Below are 22,851 nucleotides of genomic sequence, written 5' to 3'. Positions count from 1 at the left end.
AACTGAGAGGAGAAGGTGGAGGCTACACATTTTTCTGGAAAGGAAAATCTGCAGCGGACAGGTGCATTCATGGAGTCAGTTTTGCAATTAGAAATAAGTTTGTCAGTCAGCTTACAGAATTTCCTGTAGGAATCAATGAACGTCTCATGACTCTTCATCTTGAGCTCAGCAACAACCAGTCTACTACAATCATCAGTACATATGCCCCGATGCTTGATTCTGTTGAGGATACCAAGGAACAATTCTATACAGATTTTAACCAACATTCCCAAGGAGGACAAGATCATTCTCTTTGGAGATTTTAATGCTAGAGTCAGGCAGGAGTCAGATCTCTGGAAAAGAAGGAGTAGGAAAGGCTAACTCCAACGGCATCCTCCTCCTGAGCAAATGCGTAGAACATAGCGTGATTATAATGAAACCAACCCCTTTAGACAAAGTGAGAAGTATAAGACCACTCCCAGAGACACCCTCACTCCAGGCATTGGCACCCTTTTGACTATGTTATTTTTAGAGCTCGAGATTGGCAGGATGTCCGCATCATGAGAGCCATGCATGGAATTGATGACTATTGGACAGACCATCACCTTGTTAGATCAATCATGAATTTCCAGATCATCTCAATGCATCACAATCAGGAAAAATGAAAGAAATTCAACGTCAAGTCCCTTGAAGATATAGTGACTCAGGAGAAACTTCAGCAGTATCTCCAAGAGAAGTTTGCCGCTATGCCTACAGCTGATGATGATAATGAAAATTTCTGGAAGGGATTAAACACTGCCATTCTCTCAGCACGTGCTGAGTCCATTGGCTATGTCACCTGCCATCACTAAGATTGGTTTGATGAGAACGATGCTGAGATTCAGGGCCTGCTTGACCGGAAAAGAAAAGCTAATCTCATGTGGCAAAATGACATATAACACCAGCAGAAGAAAGAGTCATACAAGCAACTCAAGACTGAAGCCCAAAGGAAAATCAGTGATATAAAAAATAAGTGGTGGTGAGAAAAGGCCAAGGAGATTGAGCTTTATGCTGATAAGCATGCCATGAGGAGTTTCTTTCAGGAAATAAGGGCCATTTATGGCCCATGCTCCTATGGACCCACACCACTCTGAGTCCAAGATGGATCAGTGTATTTTAAGGACATCAAAGCCATCAAAACCAGATGGAAGGAGCATTTTGAGTTACTCCTAAGCTATGAGTCAACATTCTCTGATACCACTATAGAATCTATACCTCAACAACATGAAAGAGAATCTTTTGCTGACCCACCCCCCCCTCGAAGAAGTAACACGAGCCATTATGGAAACTAAGAACAAGAAGGCAGCAGGACCAGATGGCATACCAGCTGAAGTCTATAAGTTTGGAGATGAACTGGTAGGGAAGCTCCAAAACCTTTTCTTCGTATCTGGTACAATGAGAAGATACCAGAGGACTTGGGAAACGCTAACATTGTTACAATCTTTAAGAAAGGAGATAAGTTGGAGTGAGGAAACTATCATTGTATTGCCTTGCTATCTACATCAGGGAAAATTCTTGCCCATATCCTCTTAAACCGATTACTTCCCCTTGCTGAGGAAATATTGTGGTTTTAGACCATCATGCAGGACAACCAACATGATCTTCATTGCCTGCCAAATGCAGGAAAAGTCTCTGGAGCAAAATCAGGACTTGTACACGGTTTTCATCGATTTGACAAAGGCCTTTGACTCTGTCAATCACAAAGCCCTGTTGAAGGTGCTGGCCAGATTTGGCTGCCTTCCAAAATTTATTAAGGTCAAAAGGCTTCTCCATGATCCGATGACTGTCATGGTTCTCTGTAATGGCCTTGAGATGGAACCTTTTGTCATAAAAACTGGGGTTAAGCAAGGATGTCTTATTGCCCCAACCCTGTTTTCCATCTATTTAGCAGTCATTTTGGTCTTTGTTAAAGATCACCTCCCCAATGGACTTGACATTCAATATAGAATGGATGGGCGGTTCTTTAATCTTCAATGTCTCCACTCAAAATCTAAAGTCTTCAGGGTATCCATTACTAATTTTCAGTATGCTGATGATTGTGTCATCTTTGTGCACACTGAGAAGGACCTTCAGTCCAGACTGGATTTTCTTGCACAAGCTTACCGAAGCCTAGGACTCTCATTCAATATTGAGAAGACTAAAGTGTTCTATCAACCTGCTTCAGGCCTTGCACATGACCCAAAACAAATCACCATAGAGGGACAGACTTTGGAGATAGTCGAGCCTTTTTGCTACCTCGGTAGTCAACTTTCTCAAAATGCAAAAGTCAACAGTGAGATCCAATACAAGTGCTTCCTTTGGGAAATTTGTCCGACACATTTTTACAGACCATGACCTACAGCAGGACACCAAGATCCAGGTCGATAAGACAATTGTTGTTCCTACACTCCTGTACGGATGCGAAGCCTGGGTGACCTATCGAGAGCATTGCAAAAGTTTGGAGAGGTATCACCGATGCCTCCAGAAGATCCTTCGCATCAAGTGGCAAGATCGCCGCACTACTGCCAGCATCCTAGCTGAAGCCAATATCACTAGCATTGGAGCTATGATCCTCATGCACCAACTTTGCTGGGTTGGACCTTGTGTGCGGATGTCAGACTTTCGCCTCCAAAAACAAGTCCTCCACTCTCAACTCACCCATGGTCAGAGATCCTGTTGTGATCAGAGGAAATGCTATAAAAACACACTGAAAGCATATCTTAAGAAAACTGATGTGGATATCAAACTGGGAAGAGCAAGCCACCAACCAACCCCAATGGTGCCATATCTTCCATCAGGCAGTGGCCTGCTTCGAGGAGAAGTGCCTTGATCTCAAAGCTGAAAAGAGAGAGAGGAGGAAGGAAAAAAAAAAACTTTCAGTAGGCCACTGGCCTGCCACAAAATGTCTGTACCTATTGCAGGTGGATTTGCAGTTCCAGGATCAGACCCCTGAGTCATCTCAGGACCCATATATAAATCTGTGGTAGAGATCATCCTCAAATGGAGGGATTGCCAATCTATCAGTTTACACCAGCAGTGTCCATATGGGGCAGTTAGAATGCAGCACGTTAATGTGCTTGCAATTCATACACTCGTAGTCTGAACTGCGGGGCCCAGTAGACAAGCCATCATTGTTTTTTGCCACCCCTTCCTTGGCTCTTTCTCCTAGTCTTTGCCTAGTTAATCCCAGTTCTTCATCAAATTTCGGTATTCCCTCTCTCCCACCAACTGGCTCCCAGGCCCTCTTGTCTAACTCCCACTCCCAGTTTCCTTGCCAAGAGTCCGAGTCTCCCCCATCCCAATTCCTAGTCTCAGTTTCTGGATCCAGCACAGCCCACAGCAGAGCCCAGAGCCGCAATTGTAAGGAAGTCATGCTGAGCTCCAAGCTAAAGAATGCCCAGTGTGGAAAGAAAATCTTCAGGGAATTTAGTTTCTAACATTCAAGAAGTTTCTGTTGAGCTGTGTGAACAGCTTATAACTTGGCCAAATTTGGGTGGATGTTCACATAGATGGCGAAAGACATCCCTGACAAGAAACTAACTCCCTGCTAAATTTCAAGTCCTTGCTTGAAAGCGTGGGGATACAAGTGCTTTTCAAAGAATTCAACATGGGCAAAACAGTGTATTTCCCTAGCCACATTCTCAGAAATGGCTGAACCATTTTGACTGAAGTTTTTCAGAAAATTTTAGCTTGAATCAGGCATGGGGCATTAACATTTTTAACCCAAATGGATAGAGTTTGGCAAAGTTCTAAGCAACTGAAAACAGGGTCCTATAATGGGAAGTGTCAGGCAATGTTAATACCTGGCAGCACTATGAGCACTCGCTATCTTTACGTGCTGAGCTCCAAAAGTGAGCATAAAATAATGAGGCCTGTTTTGCAACACAGATTCTATCTCCTGAATTTCTGCATCTCTTATTGGACTACAGAATTAGCAGGAGTTACAATCTATTTGTTGAGCCCAGGACTCACCATTCCCAATGAAAGAAGAGCAGATATCTTCTTATGTGAAAGCCAATCAGTCCTGATGCAGCAAAGCATTTATACATGTGCTTAATTTTAAGCATGTGAGTAGTCACCTGGAAGTGGGCCAACATTCTGTGTGCTTGCTTTTAGTTTGTGTTGTTTTTCCTTATTGTTCATTTTGTGTTCACTTGTCTTGTACATTTTGTTATAATTAAAAAATATTTGAGCTCAATTAGAGACACCAAACGCTGTTGGCAGTTATAGTGGGGCAACCTCTTTGAAGTCCACAAAGTACAACTCAAAGTGGATTTGACTCAATAGTCTCTACTACAGACAGCTATTACTCTCTAGCAGGGGCGGCTCTAGGCACCAGCGGCAGCGGCGCCGCCAGCGGGCATCTGGAGAGGGGCATTTGGCTGGTGGAGCTCCGCTCCGGCCCTGCGGCTGCGGTCACGGGGGGGCCGGAGCAGACGGACCTGACGCGAGCATGCGGCGCGGTCCTCCGTCCCGCGGCTCGGTTGAGCTCGCGGGCGCGAGCGCGGCGTCCGCTGCTCGTCGCTCCGCCGGTGGACCGGGCATGCAGGGCGGGCGGGCGGCTCCAGAGCCGAACCCCCCCCCAGGAAGCCGCCCGGAAGAGGAACCGCGGGACGCGACGGGACTGGCGGCGGCGCCGCCGCGCTGGGCTGGGGGCAGCCTACTTTGTAGAGCCGCCCCTGCTCTCTAGTGAGATTAAAGGTTTATATCTTTAACTGACATGAATCAGTGTAACTCCACTAAACTCACATGCACTGATTTACAGCAGTCAAGGATCTGGCCATATGTAGAACCATTAATGATTTGTATTATCATAGCACTTGTGAACCCCAGCCGTGGTCCAGGTTTGTATTAGGTGCTGTACAAACTAAAGAATAAAAAGAGCTTATGTGACAAGACACTTGTCACATAAGGCAGTGTCACATAGGCAGACTTCATACTGAAATATCCCACCCTCCTTTATGTTGTTTGTTTTACAGGGCTAGATCCCCATCCATCCTCAGAGACAAGGTGAATTGGACAGATTTTTGCTCATTCATTTGTGCTATCGAACAGATTTCCCAGGAGAAACGTATGTTTGTTCTAAATCAGACATCTCCAACGTCATGACAGATCACTTGGTCTAAAAGGTAACTGGCTGAAAATATGTTTGGGTTAAGGACCGAGATACAGTCCAAATACAACAGTCTACAAATACATACATATGGGCCTGATTTTGTCAGCTCTACCCTTGTGAAGCTCCCATTGACTTTAATGAGAGTTGTGCACATGAAGAGCTTGCAGGCTAGGGGTCTCTTTAAAAATATAAGACTGAGGAAATATTGATTACCTGTTGTCAGGTTGTGCTGTCTTAGAATTTCTTTTACTGTTGGCACTGCTAAAAAAACACATTAGATACTAAGTAATGAAATTTTAGCATTTAAGTAAAAACACACAATTGATAGGTTTTGAACTGGTTAACACTTTACAGTTTATAGAAACAAAACAGATCAAAGAGGATTTTGCAAACAAACTTTTTAAAAAGGGAAATTTCAGAACAAAGAAAACTGTGCCTCTGGTGTTAGTTTAACAAACCTGCTTTATTACTAATAGCTGTCTTCAAACTGACCATTTGAATCCTCAAAAAAGTATGCCTGATCATTTTGTGTGGATAGATGTGTCTGATTTTTGTGGATCGGTGTGTGAATATCTGGCTCTAGGTGGGCCTTCCAGATCTGCACTTCTATGAAAAATGATCTCTGTTTAACTAGCACAAATATCCATAAACTGGTCTCCATATATGTGGTTTTATGCCTTTCAGTACCTTAGTCTGTCTGTCTGTCTATCCAATGCTACTAATTTTTTTTACTGGATAAACCATCATAGCAACTACAAATGACTGTAGTGTTTGGTTGAACAAAGCAGTGTTTGGTTGAAACTGTGGAGCCCAAACAGCTTAGCCAGCATGTATGTGACCAGGAAATGTTTTACACAAATGATAATTATCTTGAATTGTGAATGCAGTCATCACAAAATATACAAGTCAGCAATTCAGAAATATCCCACACACTGGGGAGATGGAACCCACGCTAGCTCCAAATATGCTGTCCCAGCACACAGCATTATGGCAGACCAGGAAGGGGCCACTACACTCCTATGTAGATACAGTGGCTGGGAATTCTGCAGACAGGCTAATGTACCAGCAGTGGAGAGGGCCACATTGCAGCCTACCTCCAGATTCGAGGTGTTGATTTCATCCCTTCACCTCATACACAGAGGACCTTATATGCTGAATTACTTTGGCTTCATGTGCAACTCCAGGGTTTCCCCCTACACACATTAGAAAGACTAATAAAGCTCTCCATTCTAATCCCTGTAAAACCTGATGTTCTCATTTTAAATTACTGCTTGCAGAGCTTCTCTTCCCTTTATTACCTTTGGCTTTTCCCTCTTTGGGATGTTTCTTCTCTGGTTTTGCTACAAAGGAGAAAGAAATATAACAGTTTAGAGAAGGGACAATTTAACTTTGTAACAATCAGATTATCAAGGTCAGTCTTGGGTTGAAACTGGGGCAAACCTTTCAGAAATTGTTTCAAACAACAATAATAAGAGTTGTGATGATCACAACAAGGATAATGAGATTACTACTATGATGATCTTATATTACACACACAGACTTCTCAAACAGTCGGCTTTTACCTTCTCTTTCCTTTGCAGCCTTTTCTGGTTTTTTCTTGGCTAGAAAGATTTGCAAGGAAATATCATTAACTAAGAGGCCTTTATTGGGGATTCTATTTTGGACACCTAGAGCAAATTGATCCCTGGTGTAACTATTAATGTTCCTAAATTTATAGCAAGGATAAATCTTGCCCATTTCAATGGACTGTAGGTCTACAGCACTATATTCTTTTTATTAAGCTTTATACCAAACAAACATACTTGCCTTAGCATGACATATGTGTATGCCCTTTATCAGCATTCCTTTTCTAACCCCCCAGAATACAGCTAGACAGCTAAGACTATTCTCAGCTAAACACACTGAAATTAACTAAGGTGGATAACTGCAGGCTTTTGCGCCATTCCAATATTCCCTGTTGAGTACAGCAGAGATCTGGCAGTATGCCTTAGAACTGTTCATTTTCATTCTGTATGATCCAACCAGCTGTAATAAGGATTCAGTGTCTCTTGGTGCATGTGCTATCTGATTAACGCAAGCTGGCTTAATGCTAATCACCTCTGTCTACCTCAGCCAAACACATACACTTAAAAATAAATACAGTGACTGCAAAATAATCAGTTCATCAGGCCAGATTCTCAACAGCTGTAAATTGGCATAGCACTCATGATTTCAGTGGAGCTATGCCAGATTACACCAGCCAAGGATTTGGTTAATCATGTTTAGAGAGGTTGTGTTTCACTGCTTTACTTAGCTAGATGCTAAAAAACATGCCCTTAATGAAGGCACTGGATTTATGGCTTATTACAACAATCTGTAACACACTAACCCCTTTATTTCCCTATGACTACAGAGGAGTTAATGGGCCATTTCACCTTGAAGAGTCCCTTAGAACCGTGCTAACTACTTATGCTAAACTATTTGTTCAATCTTGTATTTGGCTGTGACATGCTTAGTACCTTTCCCAGACCTGAAGAATTGCTCAGTGTGGCTTGAAAGCTTGTCTCTCCCACCAACAGAAGTTGGACCAATAAAAGATATTACCTCACCCACCTTGTCTCTAATATCCTGGGATGAACAAGGCTACAACAATACTGCATACAACTGATCCTTTCTGTTAGACATTTAAGAGAAGTGCAAAATTTACCTGCTACTGTCATTTCAGGTGCTGGTTCTTCAGGAAAACAATCAGAAATAAATAAATAAAAATGAAGACATTTAGGCTTGATATTTTATTTTTAGAAGTTGACAGTTTTGATAGATCTTAACTTTCAACTGCAGCTATCCTCACAGGATATTAATTTGGAAATAAATGAGTCCATGCAATGGACACGTACACAGAAATTAAACAGTGAAAGCTGCGAATCCTACCCTTTGAAGTGCTATAATCCAACATGCAGCTACTGTGCCAGTGAAAGCTTTTCAGACCAGTAAGTATTTAAATAGGGCTCTTTTCAGATAAGCACTCAAGGTTATAGCTACCTAACATCTTTTTTTTCTGTAAAGTGGGTTTAAGTTTAAGTTTTCACCTCTGCTGTCCTACCAGCCATGTACCCTAATTAAGGGCTCTGGCACTGATTTGCAGTCTGACCTAGGACAAGTGACTTCACCTCTCTGTACCTTTTGTTTCCCCAAACCATCTGCCTTGTCTTTTTAGACTGTAAGTTATTTGGAGCAAGAACTGTCTCTTGCTATGTGTTTGTACAGCACCTTGCACAATCATTTATGGTCCCTAGGAACTGCTGCAAAAAATACACAACAGATACAACAGGCCAGTTCCTTAGGTAGTGCAATTTTGACATAGCTCCAGTGAAGGATCTGCACCAATTTACACAAGACCAGATTAATTTGTTGTGAGCCTCCCATAGGGTGACCAGACAGCAAGAGTGAAAAATCGGGACAGAGGGTGGGAGGTAATAGGTGACTATGTAAGAAAAAGCCCCAAATATCAGGACTGTCCCTATGAAATTGGGACATCTGGTCACCCGAACCCCTCGCCCCCTGCTCCACCCCAAGACCCTGCCCCTTCTCAGCCTCTTCTCCCTAAGGCCCCATCCACGCTTCACTCCAAAACCCCACTCCCAGTCAGCCTCTTCCCTCTGAGGCCCCACCTGCTGCTCACATGGGGGGGAGGGGCGTGGAGAGGAGTGAACAGGGGGAAGGAGAAAAGAGAAGCAAGTGGTGGGGTGAGGAAGGGGCTGCGGTCCAGGTGCTGGGGCCCCTTCTGAGTGAGGACCCGACGCCATGGCACCATTGTAAACCCAGAACTGAATTTACATAGTTTGAGACCTGGTGACCCCCTCTGTTTCATAAATGTTAATTTTATCCTATGGATTTTAAGATAAGAAAAGACAGAAACCCTGCATGCCAGAGAGAAACTTAATCTCTTTTAACTAGAACAGTGTAGAATTGGATGGGTTCCGTTTGCAGGGATATATATAAACTTTTCTTGACTTTGGGTGGACTATTACCTTTTGCTTCAGCTGAAAATGGTGTGTTTCATCTGGTGGCTTCTGTATCATAAACAGGGTTGGCCAAAAGTTTTCCATCAAAACTGTTTTGTGGGTTTTTTTGGATGGAAAGTTGCATCTTCAACTAAACAAACTTTTTACAAAAGACGTCCATTTTCTTTGGAAAATTTAGATTTTGTTTAAAAACTGAACATCCAATAAATAATAATAATAATAATAATAATAATAAATTTGAAAATGCTGCATGGTGCCCCATGGGAGTTGTAGTTTGGGCACCTCATGCCCCAATTATCATCTATTGTCCATTTTCTGCTGCCAGACTACCTCTCTCCTTTGGCTGTTGAACAGGCCAACTGACTCCATGGTTGGCCTAGGTTGGTGGGGGAGGGGAGGCGTAAAGAAGACAGAGTCACCTTTGTCTTCTCCCCCATCATCTGCACCAAGACCAAAAAGCTGGGGATTAAAACCAATGTTAAAATGTTGAGAGAAATTGTACCCCAAGGTTGGGAATTTCACTACTGAATTCTGCAGGGGCAGTGAAGGGCCAATGTTGAGATCTTTTGAAAATTCCGCAGTAAATGGTTCTCTCACTGTATGTTAGCATTTCATATCATTAAACAATTACTTCTTATTTAAGAAAAAATATCACAAGCTCTGTCCTCTGTTCAAGGTAACCAGTCATAATTTGATAGCCTTTAAAGTAATCAGTATGCAGGAACTGTGTTTTAGATTTAATTAAAGCCTCTGATTTGATAAATGACCAATTGCCCACACAGACACCATTTCACACTAAACTGGAGATAATGAAAATAGGATGGTTTACTAATTATTTTAATGATGAAATGCTAATTAATGCTGGTGATTACTGTTAAAATTTACAGAGATAATTTGGGAGTACTTGAGACTTAGTTTTTTATTTCTGTTTATGGCCTGCCTTTCACATAATGAGCCAAATTCGCCACTGATTTATGCCTGATCCATTGATAGTAAAGGGATAGCATAGGGTACAAATTGGAAAGAAATTTGACTCAAAGTATCGGTATACATTTAGCATATAGCTGTGCTACACAAGCCCTTAAGACCACTGATTACTTAGTATCCATGGCTTTACAGTGCTATAATGTACATATAAATTAATTAGAAATATTTGCAGTGAAGCCACAGTTAGTACTAGGACTGGGCAGCCCCTAATCAGAATAAATGCTCTTGAGTGAAAAGATCAGTTAAAACCAAGAGATATTCATGTCAATGAGGATGCTCTATAAAGCTGATCCAGAAAGTTTTTTAACTAGAGCTACACAGGGATTACTGGATCAGGGTATAAATTGTAGATAAAAATATTTAGGTACACAGTTGGCTATCTGTTTGCAGGAATTTTTAAATTAGAAGCTATTTATCTAGATCAATATGATCATTCCAAGCAGCAAAATGCAGATTCAAGGATTTTTGCACATATACTTCCCACAAAAATCACACTGACATATCTTGGCTATTGTTTGTCAATGGCATGTGTCAGAACAGCATATGCTTTAGTAACATCTCCCGCAATGCAACACAATCTTCCCTCTTGTTGAGCTGCTATGGTGCATCATGAAAGTTCCATGGCCATATTGCATCATGGGAGATGTATTCTGGCTGGAGATCCCACTCACAGAAGAGAACTGAGTCATCAGCTACCCAAAGTACAAGTCCTCCAGGACACCGTAGTAGCTCAGAAGGATGTGGTCTACTGTCAAACTGAGCAAAAAATGAAACATTTTAATTCAGTTCCACACACCAAAATTAAAGGCTTGCATTTCTGAATTGAAATTTGTCTGTTTTCTGCTAAAACTTCTAGGCTTTGGGTGATTTTTTTAAATTAAAAGTTGTAATTTTTCCACAGAAAGAAGATCCTTTCCCCCAAGAGTTCTGTTTTGTTGACACAATTTTTGTTATAAAACAGTTTCAAAGGTAAATTTTCTACTAGTCTTAATGCTGAGGGGTTGCTGCCACCTGCTGACTTCAGTGGGAGTTGAAGGTGGTCAAGACCCCTCAGGATTTGGCTTTATAATTTTCATTCATACATATTCGTATCACAGTAGCACCAAGAGGCCAGGGCCCCATTGTGCTAGGCACTGTACGAACACATAACAAAGACAGATCCTGTCTCAAAGACCTTTCTGATCATTTATATGCCAAGGTATGTACTTCAGTTATTTTCTCAGTACCCAAGCACTCATCTTTTTACAGGTTTTCCTTCTCTTCTGTTGACAGACATGTCCCTGCAAAAAAGCTATATTATTGTAGTTCACAAGTTGTATCACAAGCTTTTTCTCTTAGAAAGACATGAACAAAGTTGTATTAATGGTGGTTTATTTATTTATTTATTTTAAATGAAAACTTGTTTCAGAATCACTCTGTGGTGACTAGTTTTTCATGTTCTCTGTCCTCAGTCTGTTTTAATTATGTTCAAATATTACTTTATCTGAATATTTCTTTAAAGTATTGCTAAATTATTTCATTAGTGCAGATTTCTGTAAAGAATATATATCTGTATTGCCTACATTCGTAAATAATGGACATTAGTCCATGTGATCTGATATCCAAGAGAGATCATATAATAATGTCAATAGATTATTTTAGTTTGAAGGATTAACCTCCACATATTGTCTGGGCCAAATCCTCCCTTTGACCTCAGTGGGCTTTGGCTTTCAATTGACTTAAATGGGCTTTGAATCAGACCTTCTATGAACTACAGCTATGTATTTTACAATGCTTTTAGAATGTATTAATGCTATTAATTAATTAATTCTCACATTTCATAAGCATAAACACTGATCTTTATTAAAAGTATTATAGTTGTTTTAACACAATGTGCAGTATGTAACATCTAATTTCACAATGTAATTGACACTAATCCAGTCCTTCTTTACATAACCAGAACTCCCATAGTCCTCAACAAGGGGAATTTCTAGAGTGCAAGGAAGACTCATTCTGTGTGTGTTGTCTAATTTCTCTTCTAACTCACTTAAACATCATGATCTTTCATTCTCTTCTTCATTTTAATTGGGTATTTTATTCTGCTAGATGTTAAAAATACAGGCTATTAAAAAGGCTAGCAAACATGCCTGGTTAATTCTCTATACAAACTATTTCCAAACAGTACAAATACATTATATAACATTTTCTTCTAATTCTGTTATGTTTTAATTATTCAAATTAATCTATAATTTATCAAAAAACTGATCTGACCACACCCACCTAAAACCACACATCTAAATTATGCTACTAGGATAACTTACTTAACTTATATAAAAAGTAATCACATGACTGTTGCAGCTTCACAATATTAGATCACCAGTAGCTTTGGCTCACTCGCTTTTTAAGCAGAATGAATAAAATCCACAATACATCACTTTTAGAAAAGAAAATAGCATTCTCTAGCATGACAAAGTTGCAAAAATCAAAACCCAATCCAAGGCCTCATGCATCTAAAGGCAGGTTTATATTCAGTAGAAAATGTCTATGGCACATACTTGCAGTTACTTTTGATCTGGCTGAGAAGTAAAATAGGGAAGAATAATATTCAGAATAGAGATGTATGGAGAAGGCTGGCATAATATTTTTCCAGCCCAGGCTTACTTTATTAATTCTCATATATAATTAAGCATTGTTTTTAGTGAAGTTACTATTGTAACTAACATTATAACTATAACAATAATGATAATCACTTTGAGATAGATAAAATGTGCTATGTAAGAATGAAATATAATTATTAACAACAGCCACCTTACATCTACACAGCTTCTTCCACTCTGGAGTCCAGAGCACAATCTCTCTTTTATAGGGGTGGTCATCACTTTATAGTGAAATTGAACTGTACTGCTTCATACTGCTGCAGTAAATAAATTGCACAGAGATGCTTCATACTAATGATAATATCCAAAAGTCATTTAACAAAATGAAAATGGATAGTCCAATGTGACGGATTGAACAAGCTAGTTTAGGGAGATAACTATCCTTGAGGAAAATGGCAACTGTACCTGGTCCTGAGAATCTGAACCATGCAGGAGTTCAATGAAATCCAAATGAATAGCAGAATGATACCAAAATTATTTTGTAGGTGAGAGTATTCAAAACAAACACTTTTCAGACTATGGGTCAAACTCTGCTGACATAACTCTCTTGACAAGAGTGGAGTCAAAGAAGCAGGAAATTGTCTTTATATGGCTGAAGAAATGGACATAAGAATTCTAGTGTCATGTAATGGCTACAGTATGTAATGGCTTCAAGGCGACAGTATGCTGCAAAAAGTTCAACAGTGTCATGCACTTGTACATTTTGGCATTTGTCATATGCAGTTCTGGTGTGACTTTTATCTACACAGCAGTTTCAAATATAGGGCTAACTGAACATACAGTAAAGCCTACCTGATTTTGTTTGTGGAACATCTTTTTCATGTCTGACAGCTTCATGCTCTATACAAAAGCAGCACCATGAAAAAGCTAAGTAAGTCATACATTTTTTTTAAGTAAGTAAGAGCCACGTGCATGTTTTCTTCAAGAGTAAACATTTATCTTATATTGTGCATGCTGTTATTGTGGAAGAAAGCCAAATGACTAGCCTCTAGCAGTCTATTCATTATGAAGTCTGCAGCAAAGTAGCAATAAGTAATATTGCATCTAGATGTCAAGTCTCCTCGTGATGCACATGTGTAAGTGCTATTAATGTTACCAGGAGTTATGCACATACATCAAGGGATGAAAAACTCTGCAAGATGGAGATTCAAAGCATATGCCGCAAAAACCAACAAGGGGGTAATTTTTTAATAGTATTCTGAATTTATTCTATGGATATAGCCTACCCTCAAATCAGTAGCACAGATCACAAATAGGTGGATCATTGAAGTATTTTGGGGACTAATACCCATCACTGGGGATCAATGGGAACTCACCTTCCAAACAGTGGTTTCTATCAGCTCTGTAATTATTCTATTGAAAGTTCTGAATTCTCAAAAAAGGAAAGTGCTGTGCAAATTTACCACCCTTTTACCAAGCATTTATGTTTGCAAGTCAGATACTTAAGCTGAACTCCAAAAGTCCAGAATACATCCCAGTTAGGGTTGACAACCCTCCCTGTTTGGCAGGGAGTCTCCCAGAATCAGGCTCTATCTCCTGGAGCTACTGAAGCCAAACCAGGGGATTTTAGGCACTAAAAGTCCGGTGGGCTAAGGCAGGCTCCCTACCTGCCCTGGCCCCACGCCACATCCCTGTGGCCCCTGAGCGGTGCCTCCATAGCGCCCATTGGCCAGGAACTGGGAGCTGCGGGGGCAGGCCGTGCCCTGCCCCCCGCAGGGCCGCAGGGATGTGCTGGCCACTTCCAGGAGTGACGCAGGGAGAGGGCAGCGCATGGAGACCCTTAACCCCCCCCCCCATGGGCCACAGGGACATGCCAGCTACTTCCAGGAGTTGTGCAGGGCTAGGGCAGGCAGGGAGCCTGCCTTAACCCCGCTGCACCCCGACTGGGAGCAGCCAGAGATAAGCACCACCTGACCAGAGCCTGCACTCCTCACCCCACCCCCCCTTCCCCAGCCCTGAGTCCCTCCCACACCCAAACTCCCTCCCAGAGCTCACACCCCCTCCTACAACCTCAAACCCCTGCCCCAGCCCAGAGCCCCCTCCTGCACCCACAGTCCCTCCAGGAGCCTGTATCCCATACCCTCTCCTGCACCACAAACTCCTGCCCCAGCCCGGAGCCCCTTCCAGCACCCAAGCTCCCTCCCAGAGCTTGCACCCCACACCCCCTCCTGCACCCTAACCCCCTGCTCCAGGCTCAGCCGAGAGCCCCCTCCCACACTCTGAACCCCTCGGGTCCAGCCCAGAGCCCGCACCCCTCCCAAGCCCAAAACCCCTACCCCAGCCCAGTGAAACTGAGTGAGGGTGGGGTAGAGCAAGCAATGGAGGGAGGGGGGATGAAGTGAGCAGGGCAGGGCCTCGGAGAAGGGGCGGAATAGGGGGTGAGGCAAAGGTGTTTGGGTTTATGTGATTAGACAGTTGGCAACCCTAATCCCACTGCATATGAGTAGAATATATGTCACTATGGAGAAATAAAGGGAAAAAATCTACTTCAGCAGCAACTCATGTTTCAATTTTTTTGTTCACTTTCACAATAATTTCTAACCATTTGAAAGTTGCATGGCATTTTGAAGGCAAGAGAAGAGAAGACTGAAGAGAAACACTCATTTAAGAACAGAAGACTAGCATTGCATAATTTGTAGGAAATAAACACACCTGCTTAAATGAAAACTGCAGCAACCCTAAACTCTCATAGCACACTAATAGCTGGGCCAACTGCATGCAAATAGGGGCCAGAGCAATTTTTAGAGCAGAAGGCTCAGGTGAGGGCTATGTTGGCCATTGTTTCCTTCACTGGTGCCCCCGACATTGTCAGAAAACAGAGAGTAGCAAGACATACTTAAAGGTGAACTGCAAAGCTAAAAAAAAAATAATTAATCTAGAAATCACTGCTAAATGCCTCTGTCACATCCCCATTATGATTATCAGGAGTTCTGTGATTAACTGTGATTCCACAGAATGAGGCACTCTGGGAAATGCCTAGAAAACCAGGAAGTGCCAGGGATTTCACACAGGAGACGGTGAATATAAAACAATGAGTTAAAACTTAATTTTGTGCGGAGTGACCCCTCCTTCCACATACACAGGGCCTTTTGGGTTGGGAGCACTTTTGTGCTCAACTCAAATTTTCACTTCCCCTTTGCAGTCCACCTGTACGTGTTGAAGAAAAGAAGGGCATAGAAAGTCAACAAACTTACCATACTTTAAGCCCCATTTATTCAGACACTGGCTAAGTGTTCTGACTTTTTTTTAAATTCATCTTACAGTTACTGGGACACATTCCATGCTCAGTTACACCCTCCCAAACCCATCTGAGGGTCAGCTGAATTTCGTATAATGTGTTTTTTTCCTCATTGTTGTTTACTTGAACAACCGTGGTCATTCAGCCCCTAGTGATGGTTAACAATGACTCTTTAAAAGTCTGCTACTCCTTTATTCATTTCTGTATTGAAAAATGTGATATGGGAGGGAACATGATGAATACTGTGCTAATGCAGTTGGTTATGGAAAACTGAATGGGCTGCCAAGTAGGAATGATAAACAAGTACGTTAAATCAAAGCAATAGCCGAGATTAGGATTGCTGGGATAGAGAGAAAGTAGCTTTAAGCAAAAAACTAATAAATTACCAATACAAACTTTTTATTTGTTAAAAGTAAAATAGCCACACATCCAATTATATTAAAGGATTTATCCTTATCAAGGTATATACCACATACTTGCTGGCTTTGACTTGACTACAGAGGATAAAAGAAGGTTAAAATGTCATATTTAGGGATAAAGAATGAAGAAACACATTGTAAACATTTTGCCTACTAACTTTGTTTCCCTCCCTTTTATATATTCCCTCCTCACTCATTCTTAGCTGAACCCTCTCATTCCCTTCACATGTAAGATGCATAAGTAACGTTACTATGGGCCAGATTTACAAAGGTATTTTTTAAAAAAAGTTTGAATTTAGTTGTAGAAAAGGCTGAAGATACACGGATGATATTGTTTTCCTTCCCTAAGTTAGTTTTCTCAACCTTGGTAGCTAACTCATTTAACAGTACTTGTAGATATGATTTGAGGATCCCAATATTCCATATAAAAATACCACAATATAGTATTTTGTATTTTCCCCAAAACTATTAATACACTGATATACAAGTTAAACTGTTTCGGACTTTACTGTGGAAATCTACAGTAGTATATTTGTGTAATGAATATAAAAACAATATTTTTATTAGATATGCAGGCCTGATGTTGTGTATCATCACTTTGTGTTCAAATACCATTGTTGTGCAAATGCCTAGACAGTGCAACATAAAGACAAACAATATCATTAACAATTACTCTTTAAAGAAAGCAACTCTTTTCAAATATGCACCATATCAATGGGTATCTAATTTGCAAGATAGGTCATGCACCAAATAAGAAGCATATTCAAAATAATGCACAGGAACTATGCAATAAAAATGTCCAAAAACACTTTATTTGGATAATTTATTATTACTACTATTATTTGTTTTGCAGTAGCCCCTAGATGCCCCAATCAAGCTTACAGTCTAAATTACTATTATGCTTGATCAACTCGGAGGTACAGCATCTTCCTAAAGAAGTATGCTCACGGGGACTGTCTGAATCTAAATGCCACCAGTTACATATTTCAAAATTATTCTGAGTAATAACTACAGTGTAAATTTAGTACATAAGTGTGAATTCTGAACAGTATTGAAAAAAGCATAAATCTAGAAAGGATGACACTTCCATTACCTGATTTTTCAATGGGAGCTGTCTTTTCTTGTTTGATTTTTTCCTCTGTATTAAGAAAAAAGGTATAAAGGATAGAAATTCATGTGATGTTAACACAGGTGCATAACTAGCAATATATTTATAAATTCAGCATATTTTACACAAATCACCATGACAAAATAAACACATTATTTTAGCATCACTTTTATTGTAGCACTGTAAAATATGTATTCTGACTGCCTGGTGAGATATTTCATGGCAGGACAAATAATTAGGCCCCAAGCTTTAGCAATGGGAAAATGACAACACTCTTGACAGTGTCTTCCAATTAGCCACTCAAAATGAAATTGTTTTTCCACCTAGCCAGTGATAACAATTTTGGGAACCCCACTCCCAAATCTGTGCTGAGCATTTGCTTCCAAAGAACTAAATTCTCAGGTGCTCTGGGCATGTTCATCCCTAGCATTGGCTTGCCAAATCCTCTTGGTTTCATCAGTTTCTTTTTGGATAGCCCTTAGAGGCCGTAAAGAAGTGAGCAAGATTTTCCCCTAAATGTATGCAATAAAATAACTGGCTTGTTTCAAAGGGAATTAACACTGATGGAATAAAATCTAGGTAAGAAAAAAACCTTTATTGTATACTGAAAACAAAGAAGATACAGAACTGAATGGTGAAACTTTTCAGCTGTCAAAGTAGTTGGTAATTTCTGTTCATTTACATGCAATTTAGTTTTTATTACTGAACTATATATTTTTCTTTGCAATGTGATTGTCAGCTGAATATGAGCACTCTGCACTGAAACTGACTCAGCTCCATCTCACAGCTACCTCTGAACTGACAGGACCATTTGGGCACAGCCGGGAATTTGAAGAAGCAGCTATTTTAGATAAAGCAGCTCTTTTCCACATCTCAGCTAAATTTTAACTCCAATGCATTTCCATTCATCTAGGGTTTGTATATTACCAGTTTCTTATACCGATACAACAGGGAAAGGTCCAGATGACTTTAAAGTGGACACTATATCATCCAAATGGATTAGTGCTGAGTGAACCTCAGAAGGTTTGGAGTTTCCACTGCTTTGGATAAGCACCAAAGTCTCAATGCTTATGTGAGCCTTAAACTGAAGGGTTTTTGCTTCCCCTAGTTATGATGGAAGTTGCACAAGAACATTTTCTCTATGAATCTTTCACTATATCTTGCTTCTTAAAATAATACAGGGAGCACAGATTTTTTAATAAATTTGTATGTTGGGATTTTCTGAGGTTAGTGCAGCATTTGATTATAGTAAGACTATGGCTGTGACAATGCTGTGTATTCAGGTGCTTATGCAATATGTGCAATGAAGTCAGTTTAAGCCAAAGGGCACAAATATGTAAATTTCCAGCTTTCTCTCCTAATACAGGAGAGCAGAACACCATGTCTGAACCCTGTTTGGCATATTGATATCAAATAGTCCCGCTGAGTTAAGCATTCATTAGACAGGCAGGTGAAATAAAACCTTAGTGTAAACTATTCTTGTAAAAACAACAATTGAGTACCCACAAATCAAACCATTATTATTTGTATTACTGTAGTGCCTCAGAAACCCAGTCATGGACGAGGACATCATTGTGCTAGGCACTGTACAAACAGAACAAAAGAGTCCTTGCCCCAAATAGTTTACACTGTAAGTATAAGACAAGAGACAACTGATATAGATAAAGAAGCAAACAATGAGACAACAGACAAATCTTTGTGTAGGTTTGAACATGATTTGTTAAGAGTTAGGACCCCTCTCTTATAGTCAATCAACTACCAGATGTCCTTAACCTAGTTTTCCTCAGCTTATGGATCTGCTCATACTCCTGGTGGCAGATCTCCCTGTTATGGATGCAGCCCTCTTTCTCACGTCCAGTCAGATCTTCAAAAGGTGGCTGGATAACCCTTTTACCTGCCTCTCTAAGCACTGAGTGAAACCAGGTAGGAAGATAGAGGGACTGGGTTAGGGAAGTCTTTGAATATCTGGGTCCTTACCTAAGCCCAATACATCCCCGAAACTTTTGAGTAGAGACAGTTGGAAAAACTTTGATGGAACCATTTTCTGTCAGGGTATGTAATACCATTGAAATCAAAATGCTTCATGAAGTCCTGCTGAGTTAGTAAAAATTCCATTTTGGGAAAATAGTTCTGAGTTTCGAAGTGTCCCATTTTAACATTTTTTGGAAGGAAACATTTTGATTTTTCATTTTGAAATTACTTTTTTCCCATTTTTTCAACATTTTGCATTATATTGATATATGATATAACAACACGTTAAAAAAGATTGTCAAAACAAAACATTTTGCTTGATAAATAAAAGAACCTTTCATAGAATGATTTTCAAATGTTCACATTTCATTCTGCTTAGGAATGAAGTCAAATTTCAAAATGTTGAAATTCAACATGAAACAGAATTTCCTTCCTTCAAACAGTACTCGTTTTGATGCTCTCCCTTCATTAATAGTCTTCCTTGTTCTGATGCAGTTTTAAATGTGAAATAGTCACAAATTGATCCTTGTATGTTTCCCCTGATTCCAACAGAGTTACACCAGGGATGAATTTGGTTCTCTTGCTTTGGCCGGTCACAAATATATGTGAATTTAATTTTTTTCTCTTTTTGGGTCAATATGTTTTTGTACATCTGTTGATTTCTCAGTCTTGTAATACCTCTGAATTTGGTGGCACGAATGATAGGAATTACATTATGAAGCTGCTGTGAATCAAAGTGAAAGAAGAGGCAGCTCCCTTTGAGGTATTTTTTATCATTCAATCTGCAAGAGCACTCACTGGCATCAGGCCCACTGATGTGGGGGGGCAACGGGGGCAATTGCCGAGGGGCCCGGATGATTTAAAAGGGCCCAGGGGCCCCTGGCTGCTGCCACCGGGAGCCCTGGCCCCTTTTAAATCGCCCAGGCAGGCCACAGAGCTTCTAGGATCGTGTGTGGGGTGGTGACCACTCCGGGGCTTGTGCTTTTGGGGGCCCCACTGCCCAGCATTATTGGCCAGTGTGGTCGGTCCCGAAAGTGATGGATTCATCACTTCTGCACCGGGCCCTGCAGCTCCCTAGCGATGGCCCCAGGGCCCAGAATTGCGGTCAGTGGGCCTGACTGGCACACAGCAGGAAGAAAAACAACTGATGCTTTCAAATAAGTACTTCCAGTCACCAACAAACTGCCACTCTTCTCCAAAGGAACCATGAATCACCGAGAAAAAATCTCTTCTACAAAAACAAATTCAACAATCCAATGTTCTCATTAAGGGTTTAAATTCCAGGGGCTCTAGTCTAGTTTGTAGTTGTGCAAGCTTCTGACCACCCCAACGTAACAGCTTTGCAACTAGATGGTTGTATTGGCTGAGTGATATTCAAGAACCATCACATTCAGAAATAGAACTATATACTGACATCTGGAGGAGATACGGCTAACCATTCAGTCAGTGCTGATTTCACTATGCTCACAGGGCAAGTATTCGTTCTGACTGGATGTGTTACATGCAACTAAGCAGCCAAGAAAAAGCCTCCAACCCTCCATCAGTGTGTGGTGAACTGGAACTGGATGGTTTTCATTGCCAAGGGCAGAAGACTGCCTCAGCAGAGGCCACTTATGCTGACATGCTAATTCAACTATCCCATGAGCTGCTGCTGTCTTTGTAGGACAGACTCAGCTCAGGATCTATGCTGGAGTCCAACCATATAGACCCCTTACAGGTGAAAATTCTGTGAAAGGGGAAGGTTGCAACAGCGGAATTTGGCAGCAACCACTTCACTGCCAGGAGGCCTGCAGGGGTCAGCACTACTTACCAAGTGAGTGTCTGGTTAAGTCAAGAGGGAATCTTAAAGCTGCCCATCCATGAGAGGATGGTGGTACCATTGCATGTCCTCTCTTGGGATAAATCGTCCCATAGGATTCAGGACCAGACTGGTGAAGGAAAAGGTCTTTTACACCTCCTTAAACCAGCTTCACTAAATGTGGCCCATAGTCTCCAGTATCAGTAAACAAATAATGGACAATGAGGCAAAAAACAGATTCTGGACGTTTAAAGACTGGGATGAAGAGTATTGCCTGCCTCCCCTCCCCCAAATAAGGCAGCAATAGAAGATCTCTAAATATCACCAGTTGCTCTATGCAGTGGAATCTTGCAGGGAGATCCTACACATATCTATGGCATTCTATGTCTACTAACGAGCTCCACTGTTATACAAGGGAGACGGGGAAACTAATATACAAAGAATGAAGATTCCCAATGAAACTGTCACAACCACAACAAAAATGTTTGTTCAGACAAACTGCCTGATCCTGAAGGAATGCATGTTTGTAAGAAGTATATTAGTGAGCTGATTCAAGAAGAGTTTGTTTTTATGCAAAGCTAGTCCCCATGATAACAGCAGTGCTGTTAAAACAAGATCAATGAGACTCAAATATCTGCTGTTTAAGCGCCTATTACATATAACAAGGCTATTCAGCAGCAGCTTAAACTGAGCACCAAATAGCTGAGTTTTCTATCAGTCATTTTACCATGGGTTTCTCCTATTGGGCCAGATTGTGAATCTCCTTCTGTCTCAGTGGGAATATTCATGCAAGTAACTGCAGCCCAGTGAGAGGGAAGGGATTCACAATCTGGCCCATGGTGGTCCTCACAATGGGTGAAATTCACCCCTATGCACAGGATCAACACAAGGCCTACTAATCACTGAACTCCCTGTCCATAAGTGGTTCATAGACTATATACTGGTGTTATCTCCCATCCTCTTTAGGACTTTGACCATTTTAAGTAACAAATGATTGTGTTAGGGATAAGCTTAAATGGGGAATTCCAAATATTTACCTTGGCTCATTGAGGGCCAGGTTATAAACACCTTACTCCCACTGGTGAAGAGATTCCCATAAATTGTTCCACTGAAGCCAATGGGACTACTTGTGTGAACAACAGCTCACCATCAGGGCAAAGATATTCACAATCTGGCCCTGTGGGATATACATTTTCCTCTCACCTGAAGCAAAACAAACCCCTTTCCTGACCCCCCCCCCCAGTTCTGTATAGCACATAAAACCTACTAGAACAGGGCCCTTATATGAACCTGGAAACTTAACACAAAAGACTACCTGGTTTGGCATGGGAAACAGCTTTTTCTTGTTTAATAGATTCATGCTCTGCAAATAAGAAGAACCATAGGATAGAGATTAGATGTTAGCCTAGATTACATTATTTCAATTTAAAACTAAAATGCTCCTTCCATGAACAGACATACCAGTCCAAAATCAGATGAAAATGTGTAACTGATGGTGCCATAATTGCCATGCTAGATTCTGACCACAGTTACACCAATATAAATCTAGAAGAACTCCTTAGGCTTCCATCTCACTC

At 40.9% G+C, this 22,851-nt stretch overlaps 1 protein-coding gene across 1 annotated transcript in view; it reads right to left on the bottom strand.

The window, feature by feature from the left end:
• The window catches only part of TRDN (triadin), a 292,575-nt gene that overhangs the window by 21,815 nt on the left and 247,909 nt on the right, over positions 1 to 22,851 (bottom strand). Inside the window, exons 38-46 of the mRNA XM_039528738.1 lie at positions 22,590 to 22,637; positions 17,491 to 17,535; positions 16,455 to 16,472; positions 13,533 to 13,580; positions 12,639 to 12,659; positions 7,800 to 7,826; positions 6,676 to 6,714; positions 6,412 to 6,453; positions 5,327 to 5,374 (exon numbers count right to left, since the gene is read on the bottom strand). Coding sequence (XP_039384672.1) covers positions 5,327 to 5,374; positions 6,412 to 6,453; positions 6,676 to 6,714; positions 7,800 to 7,826; positions 12,639 to 12,659; positions 13,533 to 13,580; positions 16,455 to 16,472; positions 17,491 to 17,535; positions 22,590 to 22,637 — 336 coding nt within the window. The remainder of the gene's footprint in view (positions 1 to 5,326; positions 5,375 to 6,411; positions 6,454 to 6,675; positions 6,715 to 7,799; positions 7,827 to 12,638; positions 12,660 to 13,532; positions 13,581 to 16,454; positions 16,473 to 17,490; positions 17,536 to 22,589; positions 22,638 to 22,851) is intronic.

This window comes from Mauremys reevesii, linkage group 3, assembly GCF_016161935.1.
Source record: "Mauremys reevesii isolate NIE-2019 linkage group 3, ASM1616193v1, whole genome shotgun sequence".
Classification (NCBI taxonomy): domain Eukaryota; kingdom Metazoa; phylum Chordata; order Testudines; family Geoemydidae; genus Mauremys; species Mauremys reevesii.
This window is presented reverse-complemented; position numbering and strand designations above follow the sequence as displayed.